The sequence below is a fragment of the Podarcis melisellensis genome, assembly GCF_964234715.1.
Source record: "Podarcis melisellensis genome assembly, chromosome: 8".
Lineage (NCBI taxonomy): Eukaryota > Metazoa > Chordata > Lepidosauria > Squamata > Lacertidae > Podarcis > Podarcis melisellensis.
Window position 1 is genome coordinate 75,197,700 of NC_138540.1, and position 19,847 is coordinate 75,217,546.

At 45.5% G+C, this 19,847-nt stretch overlaps 1 protein-coding gene and 1 long non-coding RNA gene across 2 annotated transcripts; both read right to left on the bottom strand.

Moving 5' to 3' along the window:
* Positions 1-8,432: 8,432 nt before the first annotated feature.
* Positions 8,433-11,080, bottom strand: LOC309376719. Its single transcript, XR_014171287.1, has 2 exons — positions 10,867-11,080; positions 8,433-8,535 (listed from the first exon to the last, which is right to left on the bottom strand). It is a non-coding gene; the product is annotated as an uncharacterized lncRNA (long non-coding RNA).
* Positions 11,081-12,961: 1,881 nt separating this feature from the next.
* On the bottom strand, positions 12,962-18,072 carry LOC309375871 (sialic acid-binding Ig-like lectin 14; the record flags this gene model as incomplete). The annotated part of the gene is made up of 5 exons (XM_081921789.1): positions 18,043-18,072; positions 16,935-17,066; positions 15,406-15,819; positions 14,768-15,070; positions 12,962-13,296 (listed from the first exon to the last, which is right to left on the bottom strand). Exons 2-5 carry the CDS (start codon positions 17,044-17,046, stop codon positions 12,962-12,964), a joined length of 1,164 nt encoding a protein of 387 aa, XP_081777915.1. The 5' UTR covers positions 17,047-17,066; positions 18,043-18,072.
* Between the last annotated feature and the right edge of the window lie 1,775 nt (positions 18,073-19,847).

Below are 19,847 nucleotides of genomic sequence, written 5' to 3' on the forward strand. Positions count from 1 at the left end.
GAAGAAAAGAAGTAACCAATAACAGCACCAACCAATCAACACCACCCCTTGCCACAGGTAATAACACGCTGCAGACCACCTCCGTTATTTATTTTTTTGTCCTATGAGCTCAGGTGACAAAGATTACCATACTTTTCCGTGTATAACACGCCTCCCCCCATGTATAAGACACCGTCTATTTGGGGGGACTAAAAAATAAGAAGATGGGGGGGAGACTGCCCAGAGTTGTTGAGCTTTTTAGGAGGGTTGCCAAAAAACACTCACTCACCCGCCTGGCTAACACTTCCCCGCCCAATTGCCACAGCAGCAACCAATCAAGCACACGTCTGCGAAGAAGAAAAGAAGTAAGCAGTCCGAGATGGAGGACGAGTCAGGTACGTCATCCTCTGATTCGGATAGTGAGGGCCCCATGGATGGTTACTGGGGTTTTGGTGAAGGTAATCGCGGGATCCCACTTTGGGCGCATGAAAGGAGGGCCAATTCCCATCGTAAGACCTTCAATGGAGTACTGGAATGGAAGGATGGGGCGTTGGTCGAGGACGTTAAGGTTTCCACCAATCAGTCCACCAATTTTATACTGGGGAACCATTTGTCCCAGAAGAAGAGGAATAAGATCCTCAACGGGGACTATGTGGACATGTTTACCCTTCTCCCTCTTACTAAAGTAACGGGGAAAGGTGAAAAGAGGTGCTCTTTTGGTAAGCGGAGTTATAGGACACCTAGGGCGGAGCAGACCTTTGAGAATTGGTTGGATGGGTACCAGGTTTTCATGGGAGTTGTTTGCACCGCTTATCCTCAGCGCTCCATGGATTTGGTTGCTTATTTGGCTCATGTGAGGCGGGCTCACACGCTCGCAGGGGAAAATGCTGCTTTAACATATGATGAGAATTTCTGTAGAAATACTTCTCTCCTGCCTTCCACCCGATGGGATCTAAGGGATCCCAACTACTGGGGCGAGGACATCAATCCCTACATCAAAAAGAAAAACCAGGAATCAGCCAAGGCGGGTAAGACAGAGGCGAAATGGTGCCGCCAGTGCTGGGAGTTCAACAGGGGTATATGCTCACAACCCTGCTGTAAGTAGCTTCATGAATGTGAGCGGTGCTTGGGAAACCACCCCGCCTCTGCGTGCTTCAAGAATAAACAGCAGCCCTTTCGAGGGGGCAGGGGGTACTTCCACAACAATACCAGAGGTGCCCCCGGATCCTCCCACCAGGGACCCGGTAACCGCCAGTAACTTGTATCTTGGTTTGGCCTCCTCCCCTATCCGTCTTCAGCCCCTCAAAACCCTGCTAGATCAATATCCCGATCGAAAAGTCACACAATACCTTTGGGGGGGGGTTCTCTATGGGGTTCAGGATTCCCGTGGCTTTTCCCCCTAACACCAGGGACCCACAAAATCAAAAATCAGTTAGAGAAAGGCCCAAGATAGTCAGAAAAAAGATAGAGAAAGAAATCAGGACAGGTAGGGTAGCGGGCCCCTTTGCCGAACGTCCCTTGGATGGACTTCACTTATCCCCCCTGGGCATTGTACCAAAAAAGACACCAGGGGAATTCCACATGATCCACAACCTCTCTTACCCAAGGGGAGGCTCGGTCAATGATGCGTTCCCCCAGGAACTTTGTACAGTGAAATACCCCTCCTTTGACCAAGCAGTTAAAATGATTCGCAGATTTGGGCAAGGGGCACTTCTAGCCAAATGTGACACTGAGTCAGCGTTCCGCCTTCTTCCCGTCCATCCAGCTGACTTCCGTTGGTTGGGCTTTAGATTTGAGGGGGCGTATTTCATTGACAAAGAAATGCCTATGGGCTGCTCCGTGGCTTGCTCAGCCTTCGAGTCGTTCAGTACATTTCTTGATTGGGCCCTACGCATCAGGACAGGGTCATTGGGCATGTCGCATTACCTGGACAACTTTATTTTGGTGGCAGATAACAGGCAACAATGCTCCGCCCTCTTGGAGGCTTTCACAGCCCTGGCCGGGAAGCTGGGGGTGCCGCTGGCCGCCAAGAAAATGGAGGGTCCAGCCACTTCCATGGTCTATCTGGGCATTGAGATAGACACCGTGGCCCAAACGTCTAGGTTGCCCGGGGGGAAACTGATCGCCCTTAAAGCACTGGTACAACAGCTACAGCCCCTAAGGAAGGTTACCCTAAGGCAAATTCAATCCCTGCTAGGCCACCTAAATTTCACTTGTAGGGTAGTGGCACCGGGTCGCCCCTTTTGCAGCCGCCTGGCCAGATTGTCGGCAGGTCTCAGGGCACCACAGTATAGGGTGCGCCTCTCCAAAGAAGTTAAGGCGGATCTGGGAGTTTGGCTACAATTCCTCGACAAGTACAACGGTATATCCTTATGACAAGATTCCATGGCACTCAATGCTGACTTCCAAGTCCAATCAGATCCAGAAGGTTCCTTGGGTTTTGGAGTTTATTTCAGGGGCCAGTGGTGTGCCCAAAAGTGGCCTGCAAACTGGCAGGGCCAGCCCATTACTCGGGACCTTACATTCTTGGAATTTTTCCCTATTGTAGTGGCAGTACATCTTTGGGCAAAGCAGTTCCACAATCATAGGGTTTGTTTCAACACAGATAAACAGGCAGTAGTAGTGGTTCTTTCCAGAAAGTCCGCGCGCTCCACCAGGGTGGGGAACTTGTTACGGTCCTTCGTCCGTCTGTGTCTGGAACAGAATATATATTTTTCAGCCAAATTCGTACCTGGCATTAATAATGACATCGTGGGTGCTCTGTCTCATTTTCAGATGGAGCGCTTCCGCTCATTAGCGCTGAATGCGGAACAATCATCAATGCCTTTCCCGGAGCATCTCTGGAGTCTTGGGAGCAAGAAGTGCTGAAGGGAGTATTCGGTGCAGTGGCCCCTTCCACAATGATATCATACAAGAAGGCTTGGGCTTCCGCAGCAGAACACCCAGCACAAGGCAGAATTCCATTCCCTCAACGAGGGCGGTCCTCCACTACTTAGCCCACCTGAAGGAGCTGGGCAGGGCACCAAAAACTCTCAATATTCAGTCCATGGGGATTTCATATTTTTGTAAAACCTTTTTCGCCACCAACCCGTGCCCTGAATTTATCGTGCGTAAGACTTTAGAGGGTTGACACCGGCTGCAGCCCTCCAGCTCTGACAAGAAGAGGTCCATAACTTATGATATTCTGACCCAGATACACAAAAAGTTACGAGAAATATGCTGGTCAAAATATGAAGCCCGCCTATTCTCTGCCGCTTATTCCATAGCCTTCTTTGGTGCCCTGCGCATAGGGGAGGTAGTGTACGAGGGAGGGGTTGCCCACTGCCAGAAGGGCATTCTCTTAAGTGATCTGACCCTATCAGGGACTGACCTAATCGTTCAAGTACGGAGCTCTAAGATGGACCAACAGGGTAGGGGGGCCCTCCTTTGGTTACCAGCCGCACAAGCTAGTGGTCCCTGTCCAGTTAGGGATATGAGGCGTTTCATCTACTTAAGACCCAATAGCCCCGGCCCCTTTTTTATTCACACGGATGGATCGCTCTGGAGTTGCAGCATGCGGACTACCTGCGGCTGAATTTGCACTTCACTCCTTTCGGATCGGGGCAGCTGCCACTGCAGTGCACCTTGGGCTCTCCACAGAGAGGATAAAGGACTCAGGGCAGTGGAGATCTAATGCATACAAAGCTTATGTGAGAAAGAATCTATGACTAGCGGTTGTTCTCCTGACCTTGGTTTTTCTGTCTATTTGCTTTTCAGAATACAAGAGGGTGCGCATTTGGTTGGTGGGCCACAGCATTGTGCATTGGGCCAAGAATCGTGCCATTAGTACCGGGTTGGGACAAAACTTGAACTTGCCTGCAAATGTGGAGCTGGCGTGGATAGCGTGAAGAGGGATGTGCTGGAGTGAATTCAAGCCAGCCGTGATGGCGAGAGCTGCCTCTGAGGGCCCACCTGATGCCCTGGTTATCCAGTTGGGGGGAAACGACCTAGCGTACCGCAAAGCTATTGACTTGAGATGGAACATTTTTGACGATTTTGCTGATCTGATAGCAGTTTACCCAAACATTACTATCTTGTGGTCCTCATTGCTTGAGAGGAGGACATGGAGGGATTGTGTGAGCCCAGTTGGAATCAATAAAGCAAGAAAGGTTTTGGAGTGGGCTGTGGAACGTAGAGTGGCGGCTCTGGGTGGGTGCGTCATAGGACACCCAGGCATCCAGGACAGCAATGAGGCCCTCTACAGATGGGATGGCATGCATCTGTCAGATGCTGGAAATGATATTTGGTTGGGGGACATCATAGCAGGGATTAGGAGTTGGTTACAGGTTTGAAGGTATTGGCGGCGAGCTTTGCTCGAGTGGCGGTTAGGCATTGGCAGGGGTTAATTGTTATGCAAATGAATGGGGGGAAGGAAGCGCCATCACCTTCCCCCAAGGAAAAGGGTAGTCCGGTAGAGGGAGGGGATTTGCCACGTGGGGGGCTGGCCTTTTGCCCCCACGAGATCCAGGGAATCCCCGGGCGTGCCTTCGACCCGGCCCGCCAATCAGCAGGCTGGGGAGGCGTGGCCTAGCCTACTTAAGGCCAGGCATGCCCGGGGACCACCCTCTTTCCCCTTTCCAGCTGAGAGGGTAGTCCGGTAGAGGACTCCACGGGGTGTTGCCTTGTCCAAAACCTAGGGAGGTAAGGACACTATTACCAACCGGCTCCTTTCGATGGAAGATGAATGACAATCTATTTAGAGATCAGGAGATTATTAAGAAGGCCCAAAAAGTTTTGAAGGACTATTTCGAAATAAATTTGAACACAACGGTGGAAAAAAGAACAATTTGGGACGCGAGTAAAGCCGTGATGAGAGGGTTCTTAATACAACAGAATGCTATTAAGAAAAGGAAACAAAATGAAAAGAAAGATAAGATCTTGGAAAAAATAAAAGAGCTAGAAAAGAAGCTAAGAGGAAACCCGAAGTCGCAGCCGACTCTGAGAGAAATTAAACTCCACCAGGCACAATATTCTAGACTGATTAATCAGGAAATAGAATGGAAGATTAAGTCAATGAAACAAAAAACGTTTGAATCGGCTAATAAATGTGGGAAACTGCTGGCCTGGCAGTTGAAGAAGAGACAAAAGCTGAACACAGTAACAAATTTAGAAATTGAAGGAAAAAACATTCAGAACCCTGTGGAAATCAGGAAATCCTTTCAGAAATATTTCAAGAAATTATACACTCAAAGGCCGCAAAATGAGGCTGAGATTGAACAATTTTTGGAAAAAAATAGTCTTAAAAAGCTCACACAAGAAAATAGACTACTCCTGAACAGTCAAATAACACGACAAGAAATTGAACATGCCATTCAGAATATGAAGCTGGGCAAATCTCCAGGACCAGATGGTCTTACCTCCAAGTATTATAAGACAATGAGTGACTATTTGATTCAACCCTTAATGGAGGTCAGCAATGAAATTTTGGAGGGAAAGAAGGCGCCGGAATCGTGGAAGGAAGCTTTTATCACGTTGATACCAAAATCAGAAACTGAAAAGACACAACTTAAGAACTATCGCCCCATCTCCCTTTTAAATGTGGATTATAAAATATTTGCTGATGTTTTGGCAGGAAGACTTAAAAAAGTTCTGAATGAAGTAATTCACAAGGACCAGGCTGGCTTTCTCCCAGGTAGACATATGTTTGCAAACACAAGGAACATTACTGACATTTTGGAACTTTTGCAAACAGACATAAACACTAAAGCAGTGCTGATATTTATAGACGCGGAGAAGGCCTTTGATAACATCTCTTGGAAATTTATGAAGGGAAACTTAAAAGAAATGGGAGTGGGGCGGGGTTTTGAAAATGGGATTGATGCGATATATTCAGAACAAAAAGCTAAATTGATAGTTAACAATGTGGTAACGGAAGAATTTAAAATTGAAAAAGGAACACGACAAGGCTGCCCGATTTCCCCTCTGTTATTTATCTCAGTTCTGGAGGTGCTCTTGAATATGATTAGAGGTGACCGGTTGGTGAAGGGGATTCAGGTCGGAGTGAAACAATATAAACTGAAAGCTTTCGCAGATGACCTAGTTTTGACATTGCAGGAGCCAGAATCTAGTACGAAAAGAGTTTTACAACTGATACACGACTTTGGTCAGGTTGCAGGATTTAAGCTAAATAAACAAAAAACGAAGGTGCTAGGGAAAAATATGACAGAAATAGAGTCAGAACGGTTTCAGAGAGAAACAGAATTATCACTGGTGAAAAGGGTAAAATACCTAGGGGTTAATATAACAGCCAAAAATCTGAGTCTATTCAAAGATAATTATGAAAAATGTTGGTCTGAAATTAAGAGAGACTTGGAAAGCTGGGCAAAGCTGAAGCTTTCTTTGTTAGGCCGAATTGCTGCAATTAAGATGAATGTGCTGCCAAAGATGCTGTTTTTGTTTCAAACATTGCAAATTGTGGACAAAACAGAGTGTTTCCGGAGGTGGCAGAGAGATATTTCCAAATTTGTCTGGCAGGGCAAAAAGCCCAGAATCAAGTTTAAGATATTAACAGACGCAAAGGAAAGAGGGGGCTTTGCCCTGCCAGACTTAAGGTTGTACTATGAAGCCGCAGCTTTCTGCTGGCTAAAAGATTGGCTACTTCTTGAGGACACTGATGTCTTAGATCTGGAAGGTTATAACAATGCGTTTGGTTGGCATGCATATTTGTGGTATGATAAAGTTAAGATCAATAAGGCCTTTAAGAACCATATTGTCAGAAAAGCAGTGTTTAATGTCTGGACAAAATATAAAGACTTACTGGAAAATAAAACACCAAGGTGGCTTTCACCTTTGGAAGCTAAGGCCCGAAAAGGAACCAATATGGAAGCCTACTGGCCAAAATATTGGGAACTGCTAGAAAAAGACGGAGACAATTGGAAATTGCAGAGTATGGAGAAAATGAAGGATAAAGTGCGAGACTGGTTACACTACGCTCAGATCAAGGAAATCTTTAAAAGTGACAAAAAGTTAGGATTCCAGGTGGAGAAATCGAAGTTGGAAACAGAACTGTTAGAACCTAAGACTAAGGTACTTTCAAGAATGTATAACTTGCTGTTGAAATGGAATACACAAGACGAAATGGTTAAGTCGGCTATGATAAAATGGGCACAGGACATTGGGCATAACATTATGTTTGAGGACTGGGAAAGGTTGTGGACCACTGGGTTGAATTTTACTGCATGTAATGCTTTGAAAGAAAATGTAATGAAAATGATATACAGATGGTACATGACCCCAGTTAAACTTGCCAAAATATACCATTCGTCAGATAACAAATGCTGGAAATGTAAGGAAAATGAAGGAACATTCTACCACCTCTGGTGGACCTGCCCTAAGGTGAAGGCCTTCTGGGAAATGATATATAATGAGTTGAAAAAGGTATTTAAGTATACCTTCACTAAGAAACCAGAGGCCTTCCTCCTGGGCATTGTCGACCAGAAGGTGTTAAAGAAAGATAGAACATTTTTCATGTATGCGACAACAGCAGCAAGGATACTACTTGCCAAGAATTGGAAAACTCAAGATCTACCCACACTGGAAGAATGGCAGATGCAACTGATGGACTATATGCAACTGGCGGAGATGACTGGCAGAATCCGAGACCTGGGAGAAGAAAGGATGGAAGAGGACTGGAAGAAATTTAAGACTTATTTACAAAAATATTGTGATTTAATGGAATGTTAAAAAAGATGCTTGGTTATAAATAATTGGCCATCACTAAAATAGATCAGGAAATGATGATAAGAGAGATTAAGAGAAACAAAGTTGAAGGAGAATTATTTTAATGTATTTTATTGGTACACAAGTTGGAAATAAGATGATAATTTGCTTGACAAAAATTTATTAATGATGTAAATGGGAGCGGGAGGCGTGAGGAAGTTCAAAGATGACATGAAACTTTGTTAAAGCAAAACAATACTGTTTATTATTAATGTACCTTTTTTTTTCTTTAAAAATCTTAATAAATATTTATAAAAAAAAAAAACAAAACCTAGGGAGGTAAGGGCCTCCGGCACGCCCCTGAGTGGTGACACCCATGGGATCCTAGTTGGCATACTTCAACAGGACTCCCATGGCTTGTGGATAACCCTTCCCGGTCTCCATGCCGGGTAGTCGATAGGAGCCAATGCCTAAGGCCAATACCTTTCAATTCAGTAATCAATAAAGTTGTTGCCTTTTTATGCCCATTAACCTTAAATAATGTGTCCAGTGTCTTCATTTCACATGGGGGAGGGGACTTGCCACGCAAACAATCCCTTCAGTCCTTTGGTTCCAGCAGCCAAAAATGGATTTTGCTTTTGATTTACGTCTACAGTGGAAGGTACTCTACCCTCTGTCAGCTCCATCATATAATCTAAACTGTGCATCATTGGGGGGATGCAAACATGAAATAATATACAGCATGTCATGCGTGATTCATCTTATATGACCCTCACTTGTATTGAATGGAAAATATCAACATGCACTGTAAAAACTGAAGTCAAATCACTGGTACGTTGGTTACTCGCCGACGGAATGCTGGAAGAAGGAGAGTAATGAGAATTAGAACCATTCCAAATGCTCAGGCCCAATCTTAGTCTCAACTCCTTTATTCTTTTTTTGTCTCCTGTTCTATTTTAGGAGCTATGGGGCACCAGGAGCAGTTTTAAAGAGACCCTGTGTTTTTAGTTATTGCGCGCCTCTTAAGAGTCATGTATCTATGTGTCTTGATTGGGTTATTCTTGTTTTTAATTATGTACTTTGTGCTTTTATATTGTGCTTTTATAATTTGAACCACACTGAGACCTGCGGGTATAGGGCGGTATAAAAGTTGTTGTTGTTGTTGTTACACTGGCTACCACTTAGTTTCCATGCTCACAGTGCTGGTTTTGACCTATAAAGCCTTACGTAGCTCAGGTCTGCAATATTTTTATTTATTTGGACTACTCTTGGACTACTGCAATGAGCTCTAAGTAGGGCTACCTTTGAAGGTGACCACTACAACTAATCCAGAATGCGGCAGCTAGACTGGTGACTGGGAGTGGCCGCCAAGACCAAGGACAATGTAGGTCCTGAAAGACCTACATTGGCTCCCAGTACATTTCCGAACACAATTCAAAGTGTTGGTGCTGACCATTAAAGCCCTAAACAGCCTCGGCCCAGTATACCTGAAGGAGCGTATCCACCTCCATCTTTCAGCCCAGACCCTGAGGTCCAGCTCCGAGGGCCTTCTGGAGGGTCCCTCATTGCGAGAAGTGAAGTTACAGGGAACCAGGCAGAGGGCCTTCTCGGTGGTGGCGCCCGCCCTGTGGAATGCCCTCCCATCAGATGTCAAAGAAATAGACAACTACCTGACTTTTAGAAAACATCTGAAGGCAGCCCTGTTTAGGGAAGTTTTTAATGTTTGATATTTTATTGTGTTTTTAATATATTCTGTTGGGAGCCGCCCAGAGTGGCTGGAGAAACCCAGGCAGATGAGCAAGGTATAAAAAATAATTAAAAAATTATTTATTATTACATTTATATACCACCTTTATCTTCCAAGAATCTCAAGGTGGTGTACATGGTTTTCCTCCTCACCCCCACCCCCATTTCATCTCCACAAAAATCCAGCGAGGTAGGTTTCGCTAAGAGATGGTGCCTGGTCTGAGGTCAATCAGCTTCATGGCTGAGTGGGAATTCTAACCCTGCTCTCCCAGGTAGTAATCCAACACTCTAACCATTACCTCAATGACCACCTCTCCCCATATGGGGAGACCTTACTGGTTTCATCCATCTTCCTTACCCAAGAAGCTGCCTTTTTCAGTGGTGCCCCTCTGTCACCTGTGGAATGCTCTCCCCAGAGAAACATGCTTGGCACCACCACCACCCATGTTAAGGTTCCACGCTAATACAGTGGTACCTCGGGTTACAGACGCTTCAGGTTACAGACGCTTCAGGTTACAGACTCCGCTAACCCAGAAATCGTACCTCGGGTTAAGACCTTTGCTTCAGGATGAGAACAGAATCGCGCAGCAGCAGTGGGAGGCCCCATTAGCTAAAGTAGTGTCTCAGGTTAAGAACAGTTTCAGGTTAAGAACAGACCTCCAGAACAAATTGAGTTCTTAACCCAAGGTACCACTGTACCTTTTTTATTCAGTCTGGGAGTTACAGTGAACTGTGTGGTTATTAGCAATGACAATAACTATAATAGATTTAAACTACATGCACCTTTCACCATAAGCTCCCAGGCAGGGGCGGAGGAAGGGGGTGCAGTGGGGGTGGTCCTCCCCATGTGTCACCACTGGGGGGTGACAAAATGCCAGTCGGCACTCCCCACAGGCCTGCAGCATGCCTGAGCCATGCGTCTCTCCTGGGAGTGACGCGGTGGCTTGTGTGCCGCAGGCTCCATACTGCCCCAAACAGTCCACCCGCTGCCTCCCCCCAGCTGTAGGGCGGCTGAGTGGGAGGAGGCAGGCAGACTTGGAGGCCCAACGGAGCATCCTGCCTCAACTCAGGGCAGGGTGCGCTGCCCCAGGCCCTCTATCAGCTTGCTCTGCCGCTGCTCCCAGGGTGGGCCACAACAATGTTAGAAACAAAAACAATCCCAGCTAGAGTGAGTCATGTGGTGGAGCTAATCTTTTAGTGGGGTAAGTAGAACTTGTGCATCTTATTAAATTACTGGAGAAGCATTTTAGGTATTTTCTATGGCACACTGTTTTCAGTTTTCTGGTTTGTAATTGTTGTTTTCATCTTGATCACTTTTGAGTATAGACTATCAGTGATTATCAGTGATGATGATGATATAGTAATGGTTAAAAAACCCCTCTATCTGATCTCTGGGGAAAGAACACAACCCCAGAATCTCTGGTTCCAGAATATATTACTCACCTAAGAAGGATTAAACGATGCCCCCTGAAATGGCAAGTGCAGCAATGACCCCGAAAACGATCCCAGAAATCATCCCACTGCTCAGCTCCGTCTTGTCATCATGTGGTGATTTGGTCACTGCACCTTGGATAATGATGGCAACATTTTATTACATTTCTATATCAGACACCTGGCCGAGTTTTCTGGGCAGTTGCGTAAACAAGGAATTGCAAAATACCACCCACACAAAAACCAGAATAAAATCCCTCCGAAATAAAAGATTTCCGAGCCTTTTGGATGCTCACCAGATCAGAACTCTCACCAGGCCTGCTCTGCTTTTGCCTGCCTGAACTGTCAAAAGATGGCCCTGGAGAGATGTGTTTGCTAGTGTGTGTGTGTGTGTGTGTGTGTACAAAGAAAATTGCAGTGGTTGCCTCAGCCACTTTTGCCTGTGACTATACGCATCATTGGCATAGGGATCTCAGTGCAGAACCTGAAGCACCCAATGTGATCTCCCTTCATCGCTTCCTGTGTCAACCTGAAACTTTGCAACCAGCTTCAGCACTGCCTGTCTCATCCAGCGCTTCTGTTGCTCTTGAAAGGCAACTCTTAAGGGAATCGGCACATCTCAGCAAGCAACTTCACTCATGCAAAGAGTGCCAGAGGGAGTGTGTCAGTCCACAACGATTGCATGGTTGATTAACTGAAGGCATCATTATGTCAAGGTGATCACTGGAAGCAAAAGGGAAATTCTAGCCCTGACTCCTGGTTTACTTTGGCCCCACCAACCAATTTCCCTTTTTGGCTTTTCCCACTTTTAGCAAGTGCCTTCAGAAGGTCTGCCATGAGGCAATATCAGGATTGTGAAGAGGGCGGCATCCTTTAAGAGTGATTTGTTTATTTATTTTTGTATAAAGTGTCTCTTGCATGGGCTGAATAGTCTAAAGGCATGCCTAGGGGAGAGAGGGACAGATTTAGACCCCCTCAGAGCCAGCTCCATAGATTTTCCTTGCCCATGACCAACGGTCTTCTGGAAAGGCTCCCAGGAGAAAGGGCAGGCAAGAGACCATCTCAAGACCTGCTGCTGCAGGACACTTCCTCCCAAACAGAGCCATCCACCATCAACTGCCCTGTGGGAAGGATCCCAGGAGAAAGGTGAAGATAGCTCAGGTTAGAGCATGGTGCTGAGCACACCAAGGTTGCAGGTTCGATCCCCATAAGAGACAACTGCATATTCCTGCATTGTGGGGAGTTGGACTAGATAATCCTCAGGGTCCCTTCCAACTCTATGGAATAAATGTGGGTCCTGCTCCAGCTGCTCTTTCCCTTCCCCTCCACAGGATCCTGTCAGAAGAATCCCAGGAGAGGATGGGTATGACGTTAACATATGAGAGTGCTGGAGGTGAAATAGTTAAACAGGTTACCCAATCAGGACCCGGGGGGTGGAGTCAGAGGGACTATAAAACCAGCTCTTGGAGGGGCAAAGGGAGGAGTACGTTGGGAGTTGGGTGGTTGGTTGGAGTGGGAGTGAATTGGGATAGAGTTGTGGGTAGGTTGATTTAGTGTAGTGAAATAGGTTGAGTCAGGAATAGTTAGGGGCTAGGAAGATAAGTAAATATCTGAGAGGTGGTTTAGTGAGTGAGAGCAGGTAGCAGAAGTTATAGGTCTGGATAGGCACCCCATGAATGTAATTGACCAATACTGTTTATGAAACCACATGCAATAAATAAACAAAAGTACCAGGTAGGGCCTGGGTGGAGGCAGCGAGAAATAAAGTGGTGGCACAGGGATCAATAAAAGGTGAAACGTCCAGGGACCCTGTGTGATCGCCACAATGGGACATAGGCAAAGACCATCTCAGAGCTTGCTCCAGCAGAACCATCCCCTCTTCACACACAACGTTTGTGCCATCAACTGCCCTGCCTCAGAGATCTCAAAAACTTTTAAAATATATTGATATTGTTTCCTTTTGTGGGTGGGGTTAACTTTGGAAGCATTTGTATCCTGAAAGCTGGCATATAAAAATTTGCATTCAGATAAACACAATTAAAAATGATATGCAATCCTTGGGCTTTCTCCTGGAGATGTGTAAATGTTAGCAGACCATGCATGAGACTTAAAGATGAAGTGGGAAGGCATGCTTACCGGAACTGAGCTCAGAGACATTGATTGTGACCGCCCCATATTTATTTGCTCCGGTGCAGGTGACTAAAGACTTTTTCTGGCTATCTAAGTCTCCTGGCCAGCTCAGGGTGCTGGTAACTGTATTGCCGTCAACCCGGGAGAAGAGTTTCCTGGCCTCTGATCTCACAGTCTCATTTACAAGCTTCCCGTCCACATGCCATTGAATCTTGGATGGAGGCCAGGAGTGGATAGAACAGAAGCATAAGTGTTCTTTCTTCTCGTACTGGCACGTTGTGCTCCCCATGGTGGTGGTGGCCTCAGGGGGATCTGGGGAAAGATTTTGGAAAGCCAGGGTGAATGAACCCAATCCTGGGCTATTAACTTACCTGGCATAGCTACGACAGAGCATGAGAGGCTTCTGGGATGCAGAAGGTGAGCCACAGCAGTAAACTCTGTCTTATGCAGAGGTCACACCTGGAATGGGGTAGCTGCATCCCAAAATGACCTGGCCAAGCATTAGGAGAAATGGGAGCTGTAGTCCATATCTTCAGGCATGGGGTGTAGGCTCTTGCCACTGGCTTGGAGTAAAGATTGATGGGGCTTCTAGTTCAGACAGCTCTGCTCACAGATGTAGAGCCAGAACAAAGGCCAGTTGGGTGGTGGAAGGCAAGTGTGGTGCCAGCATATAAAAGGAACATAGAGGGTACCTTTTATCATATGCAGTGGTTATGTAAGATAACAAAATCATTTTGGGAAATGATATATAATGAACTGAAAAAAAAGTTTAAAATAACTTTTGTCAAAACAAAAAAAAACTGTAGCCTTTGTTTTTAGGAATTATAGGTACTGAGATTCCAAAAGATCAGAAAAGACTTTTTATGTACACGACAACAGCTGCACGAATGTTATTAACTCAAAGATGGAAAGAAGCAACAATCTCGACTAAGGAAGAATGGCAAGCCAAACTGCTGGACTTTGTCGAAATGACAAAACTGACTGGGAGACTGAGGAATCAAGAAGATAAGGACTTTAAAAAAGAGTGGGGAAATTTTATAATTTACCTAAGAGACCATTGTAAGCAAATCCAGACATTAGCTGGACTTCAAGAATCACTTGTAAAGCAATGAGGTTTATGTATAATTTAGAGAAATGAAAATCATGGAGAATATAATGATATGTAGATGGTTGTTGTTGTTGTTGTTTTAAAAAAACTGTTATTAGGACCAATGAAAGGGATGGGGAAGGGGGAGCCACAAGATTCAGAGAAATGACTATACAAAGAATTTTGCTATTAATTTTCCCCCCCAATAAATAGATAAATAATAAATAAATAAATGGAATGTAGAAATGATCCTGCCATGTACAGGCCAGTAAGTCTTCAAAACATAATACCGTTGTTGTTGTTGTTTTCATGTATAACACGTCCCCGTGTTTAAGATGCCCCCTATTTGGGGGGATGCAAAATTGAGAAAATGGGGGGAAATTGCCCTGAGTTGTTGAGCTTTCTTGGGGGCGGGTGACCCAGGGTTATTGAGCTTTGGGGGCTGTTGGGAGTTGGAGTCCAACAACCTCTGTAGGGCACCAGATTGAGGGAAGGTAAACTTGTGCTCTTAGGGGATGAGGTGCATGGCAACATTGTGACACAGACCCCACTTGTCAGAAAGTGGGGGCACTGAGGGCACCAAAAAGGGAACTGGGGAACCCAAGGGCAAAACAGGTTGTGGGGATCTGATCTTCGGGGAGATGCTGAGGGTTTGTGGATTTGAATGCAGTGGAAAGAAAAGAGAGAGCTACTCACAGCCAAAGGCAACGCGGGTGCCTTGATAGATTGTTTTCTTCAAGTTATGGTATCTGACGCTGCAGGTGAGGATTTTGCCCTCATCATCTAAGGAGGGCGTAAAGGTGATGTCAGCTCCGGATGTCTTACTCCAGTTGTCGCCCACTGTCCTTTGCCAGATATGTTTGACGTGATGCTTTATATTGGCATTCCAGTTGACTTGGGGTATATTCTCTGGGCACATTCCTGGCACAAAACATCTGAAAGTGGCTGGTTTACGCCAGACTGCCTCTGATGGCTTTTCAATCGTTGGCTTCGTCAGATCTAAAGAAGTGAGATTCACCGGGAGGAGAGAGAAGAAAATTCACAGGGCATTGAGTAGGATGCACGAGCCCTGGATTAAGGGTGGGATTTCTCAGTCACAGACATTTTGCCACTCTTAACTCCCACCAAGGTTGTCATCCTTTCATTCTCATGGGCCTCTTCCCCTACACACACACACACACACACTTAAGAACTGCATGATATCCTGGAAACTGACTGTCCACAGGTCCTAATGCAATGTCGGCACAATTTTGAAACATTCAAATCACCCTGAAGTGCTTCAGAGTCTCTTGCTTCTAAATCCCATGTTTAATGCTCCTAGGAGAGCCACCTACCTGTCAAGAATATCCGAGGTTGAGTATGAATTCGTTTACTGAAAGAAAGAAAGCTGAATCCTTCTCCTTTCTCAATTCGCAAGTAGTACCAGCCCACATCTTCTGGCCCCATATTCTTGATGCTGAAGGAGCAGTCACCAGTCTTAGGATCTCCTGTTAGCTTGAAATGGGTCTTGGTAAGATTTTGATTTTTGTTATTGGTGCAGACAATTTTACCGGGGATCCAATATCCGGGCCAGATCCAGCTGTGGGATTTATCTGCATCCTTAAGCCAAAAGGCATATAATGGCCCAGACTTTTCCATGAACCATTTAGGTGTAGTAAACCTGCAGGCAACATAGGCACAGAAACCTTTCTGTACAGTGATAGTTTGGGCCACTTTGATGGAAAAGTCGAGGTGCTGGGCCAGCACGCCTGCCAGAGAGGGAATAAAAAAGATTTAAGTGTTATCTAGAAATGTTCAGTTAAAACAAGCTCAGTGTTCTCCTCCTCTACGGTAGCCACCTGAGCATTGCTTCCCCAAAAGAGGCAATGTTTTGCCTGCCCCTGAGAAAGGGCAAAGAAAGACACTTGCATAAAACTTGAATAAAATCTGCAAAAATAATCCTCAGAGTACTGTACTGGCTATCCCTGATTATTAATCACTGTCCTTGGAATTGTCCAGGATGCTGAACGACTTCTCTTAGCACGCTTGAGTTCTGCTTCTTGCCATTTAAGAGGCTTTAAGAGGATCAGAAGGTCGGCGGTTCGAATCCCCGCGATGGGGTGAGCTGCTGTTGCTCAGTCCCTGCTCCTGCCAACCTAGCAGTTCGAAAGCACGTCAAAGTGCAAGTAGATAAGTAGGTACCGCTTTGGTGGGAAGGTAAACGGTGTTTCCGTGCGCTGCTCTGGCTCGCCAGAAGTGGCTTAGTCATGCTGGCCACATGACCCGGAAGCTGTACGCCGGCTCCCTTGGCCAATAAAGCGAGATGAGCTCCGCAACCCCAGGGTTGGTCACGACTGGACCTAATGGTCAGGGGTCCCTTTACCTTTACCTTTGCACTCCCTGCCTCTGAATCCCTTGCCCCAGCTATCTGCTCCAAACCACTGCACAACCCCACCATCCTCAATCTGACTTCATTGAGCGCCTACTTGCCTACCTTCTTCCCCAGAACCTACTCCTCCAACTCTGTGGAGCCACTTGTAGGCTTCAGCAAGGATGGAGACAAATCTAGAATCAGTTGACTCTGCCAGTCATTGGCTCTGGCTGTGTTTGCTGTTGACTCTCTTGTCTTCATCCTTACCAGTCTAAGTGGACACCAGCGATCCAGTGGACAGGAACATTGGTTAAAAAAATATATCAAAGCATTTCCTCACCTTGTCAATTTCACATCAGAAGGGACAGGGGAGAGGTGGTAATGGCAACAATAGCGGACAGGAAATAAGATAATGAAGGGTGACTGGGGAGGGGCATAAGGACTTGGAGAAATCATAAAAAGACAAAGGAATTAGTGATTTTCCTCCTCTTCATTTCTGCACACGGCTCTTACCTTTGCAAAGTAAGGCAAGGATTAGGGTTGCCACTGTTGCTAGAGAGGACACCAAACCTTTTGTCTTTGAGGAAGGATTGGCAACCTGCCAGCTATTCTCTGCCTCCATCATCTTCTGGCTACAAAGGAGATCTGTCAGAGGGAAAGAAGGAAGGGTTTGACAAGAAGGAGAATTGTGACTACAGGCCACTGAAAGATTTCTGGTTGTGCTTGGGGAGGTCTCATCAGCGATCCTTGCAGCCCAATCCCAGGCATGTTTACTCAGATGTAAGTCCCATTGAATTCAGTGGGGCTTACGCTCAAGGAGCTGTGCGTAGGCTTGCGATCTTAGATAAAAATCATGCCAGTGGTAGGAGGACTATTTTAATTTATTTGATTCAACTGGCAGGTAAATCTGTCAAAATTTGCTCCTCCATTTCTCACTTTCCCAATCTTAAAACCTTAATGATTCCACATCTGTTTATAAGGGGTTTTTTATAAGTTATTTTTTTTACTAAACTATGCATTATAATACACAATTTACCTCCTTATGTGCATTTTTGTAGATGGTACTTGACTGGAGCTGTACATCAAAATTCAGGGAAGTGTGTGAATGGCTGTGTTTTGTTTCGCATATCGTTGCAGAAAATGTGAATGGAGAAGACTCACCTTTAAGAGAGCCAGTGTGGTGTAGTGGTTAGGAGCGGTAGACTCGTAATCTGGTGAATCGGGTTCGCGTCTCCGCTCCTCCACATGCAGCTGCTGGGTGACCTTGGGCTAGTCCCACTTCTCTGAAGTCTCTCAGCCTCACTCACCTCACAGAGTGTTTGTTGTGGGGGAGGAAGGGAAAGGAGAATGGTAGCCGCTTTGAGAGTCCTTTGGGCAGTGATAAAGTGAGATATCAAATCCAAACTCTTCTTCTTCTTCTTTTTTAAATGAGAACCAAATTTCCAAATGCCCCGTCCCTACCCAGATGTAACCTGAAATTGCTTGAAATGTGATTCAGTCTCACCTCAAAATAGCAGCAGTTTGGAAGCCCCGCAATCAGCTGGATGGGGGGAAGAGAAGAGGGCACTGATGGAGTCTAAAATACTTAATGAACCTTGACTCATACACTTCTCTCTCCCACCTCACTGCCTCTTATTCATTCTAAGCAGATTCCAACTGCCTTGGAATATTACATCACAAAGGATGCCCATATTTTCAAAAGGCAAGGACATTCCACAGATTTGGATGAACCTATTCATTTCATACAAACATTTTATTTTGTTTTTTAGAATTGGAAGGGACCCCAAGAGTCATCTAGTCCAATCACCTGCAATATAGGAATCTCAGGTTTCTTTTTCTCAGTTTTCAAATATACCATATATACTCAAGTATAAGCCGACCCAAATATAAGCCAAGGTACCTAAGTTTAGGACAAAAAACTAGGAAAACGTATTGACTCGAGTTTAAGTCGGTTCACCACACCACAAACCTGGTGGTGGCGGCAGCGGAGGAGGAAGAACAAGAAGCCCGAAAGGGCTGCTTTCGGGCTGCTCGCTCCTCTGCCACCGCCAACAGCATCAGAGGTGGAGGAGGAGGAGGAAGGAGCAGCCGCTCATTCATCTGCCACTCGCAAGAGCAGGCATAGGAGCCCGGTTGGGAGAGGCACAGCACAGCGCCTCTCCCACCCACGGCTCCTGTGCCTGCCCTTGCGAGAGGCGGGCAGTGGTGGAGGGATGAGCAGCACGAAAGGGCTCCTTTCTTGCCGCTCGCCCCTCCGCAGCCACCCACCTCACTCGAGTATAAGCCGAGGCAGGCATTTTTAGCATAAAAAATATACAGAAAATTCGGCTTATATTCGAGTATATACGATAAATGCTCTGCGTTCCCCCATTGTCATGAACTGGTTGGATGCAAAAGAATGGTGGGAGGAACAGGCTAGGAAACAACAAGAAGGCTCAGAGCCCCGGGAGTGGAGGTGGGACAATGATGAGTGGTCAGAGGGAGAAGAGGAGGTGTTGGAAGCTTAGGAAGTAACATGGCTTAGTGCCCAAGGATTAATATGATATATAATGATATATAATGAAATGAAAAAGGTATTTAAATATACCTTCCTGAAGAAACCAGAGGCCTTTCTCCTGGGCATGGTCGGCCAATTGGTGCCAAAGAAGGATAGAACATTCTTTATGTATGTAACAACTGCAGCAAGAATACTCATCGCAAAGTATTGGAAGACACAAGATCTACCCACCTTGGAAGAATGGCAGATGAAGGTGATAGATTATATGGGACTGGCAGAAATGACTGGCAGAATCCGAGACAAGGGAAGAGAGACGGCGGAAGAAGATTGGAAGAAATTCAAGGACTATCTTGGGAAATATTGCAAAATTAATGAATTTTAGAATGATGTTGGATTAGAAATTAAGTGGTTTTCAGCTGTAATGATAAAGAAAATTGGAGGGGGAAAAAAGAAAGAAAGAAAGGTTGAAAATTAAATGAAAATTAATGGTGAGGATTTGCTGAATTAATAATTAGAATTGAAATACAAAAAGGGGAAGTATGAGGAGGTCTGGGAAGTAAGTTATAAGAAAATAAGTGAACGAAATTTTATTTGTTTTTAAATTGTTTTCAGTTTTGTATTTTTCTATTTTTGTTATTTTTTCTGTTTGTGTTTTGTCTTTGTTATTGTTTTTTGTATAACTTTTGAAATGTTGATAAATATCTTTTTTTAAAAAAAAAAAAAGGAAGTAACAGGGTTTAGTGAGCTGGGAGACTCTGTGGCAGAAAGAAGTCCAGAATCAGAGGCGGAAGCTGAAGCTGAAGCAAGAGGGTGGGAGGAGAGAGGTCAAGAGGCAGAGAAGATTTAGGCTGGTGATGATCCATGGGTGTCTCGCCCTCCTGCCAAGACAAGCTTCCCCCCCCCTTGTCTTCCAGAACCAGAAGAGTCAT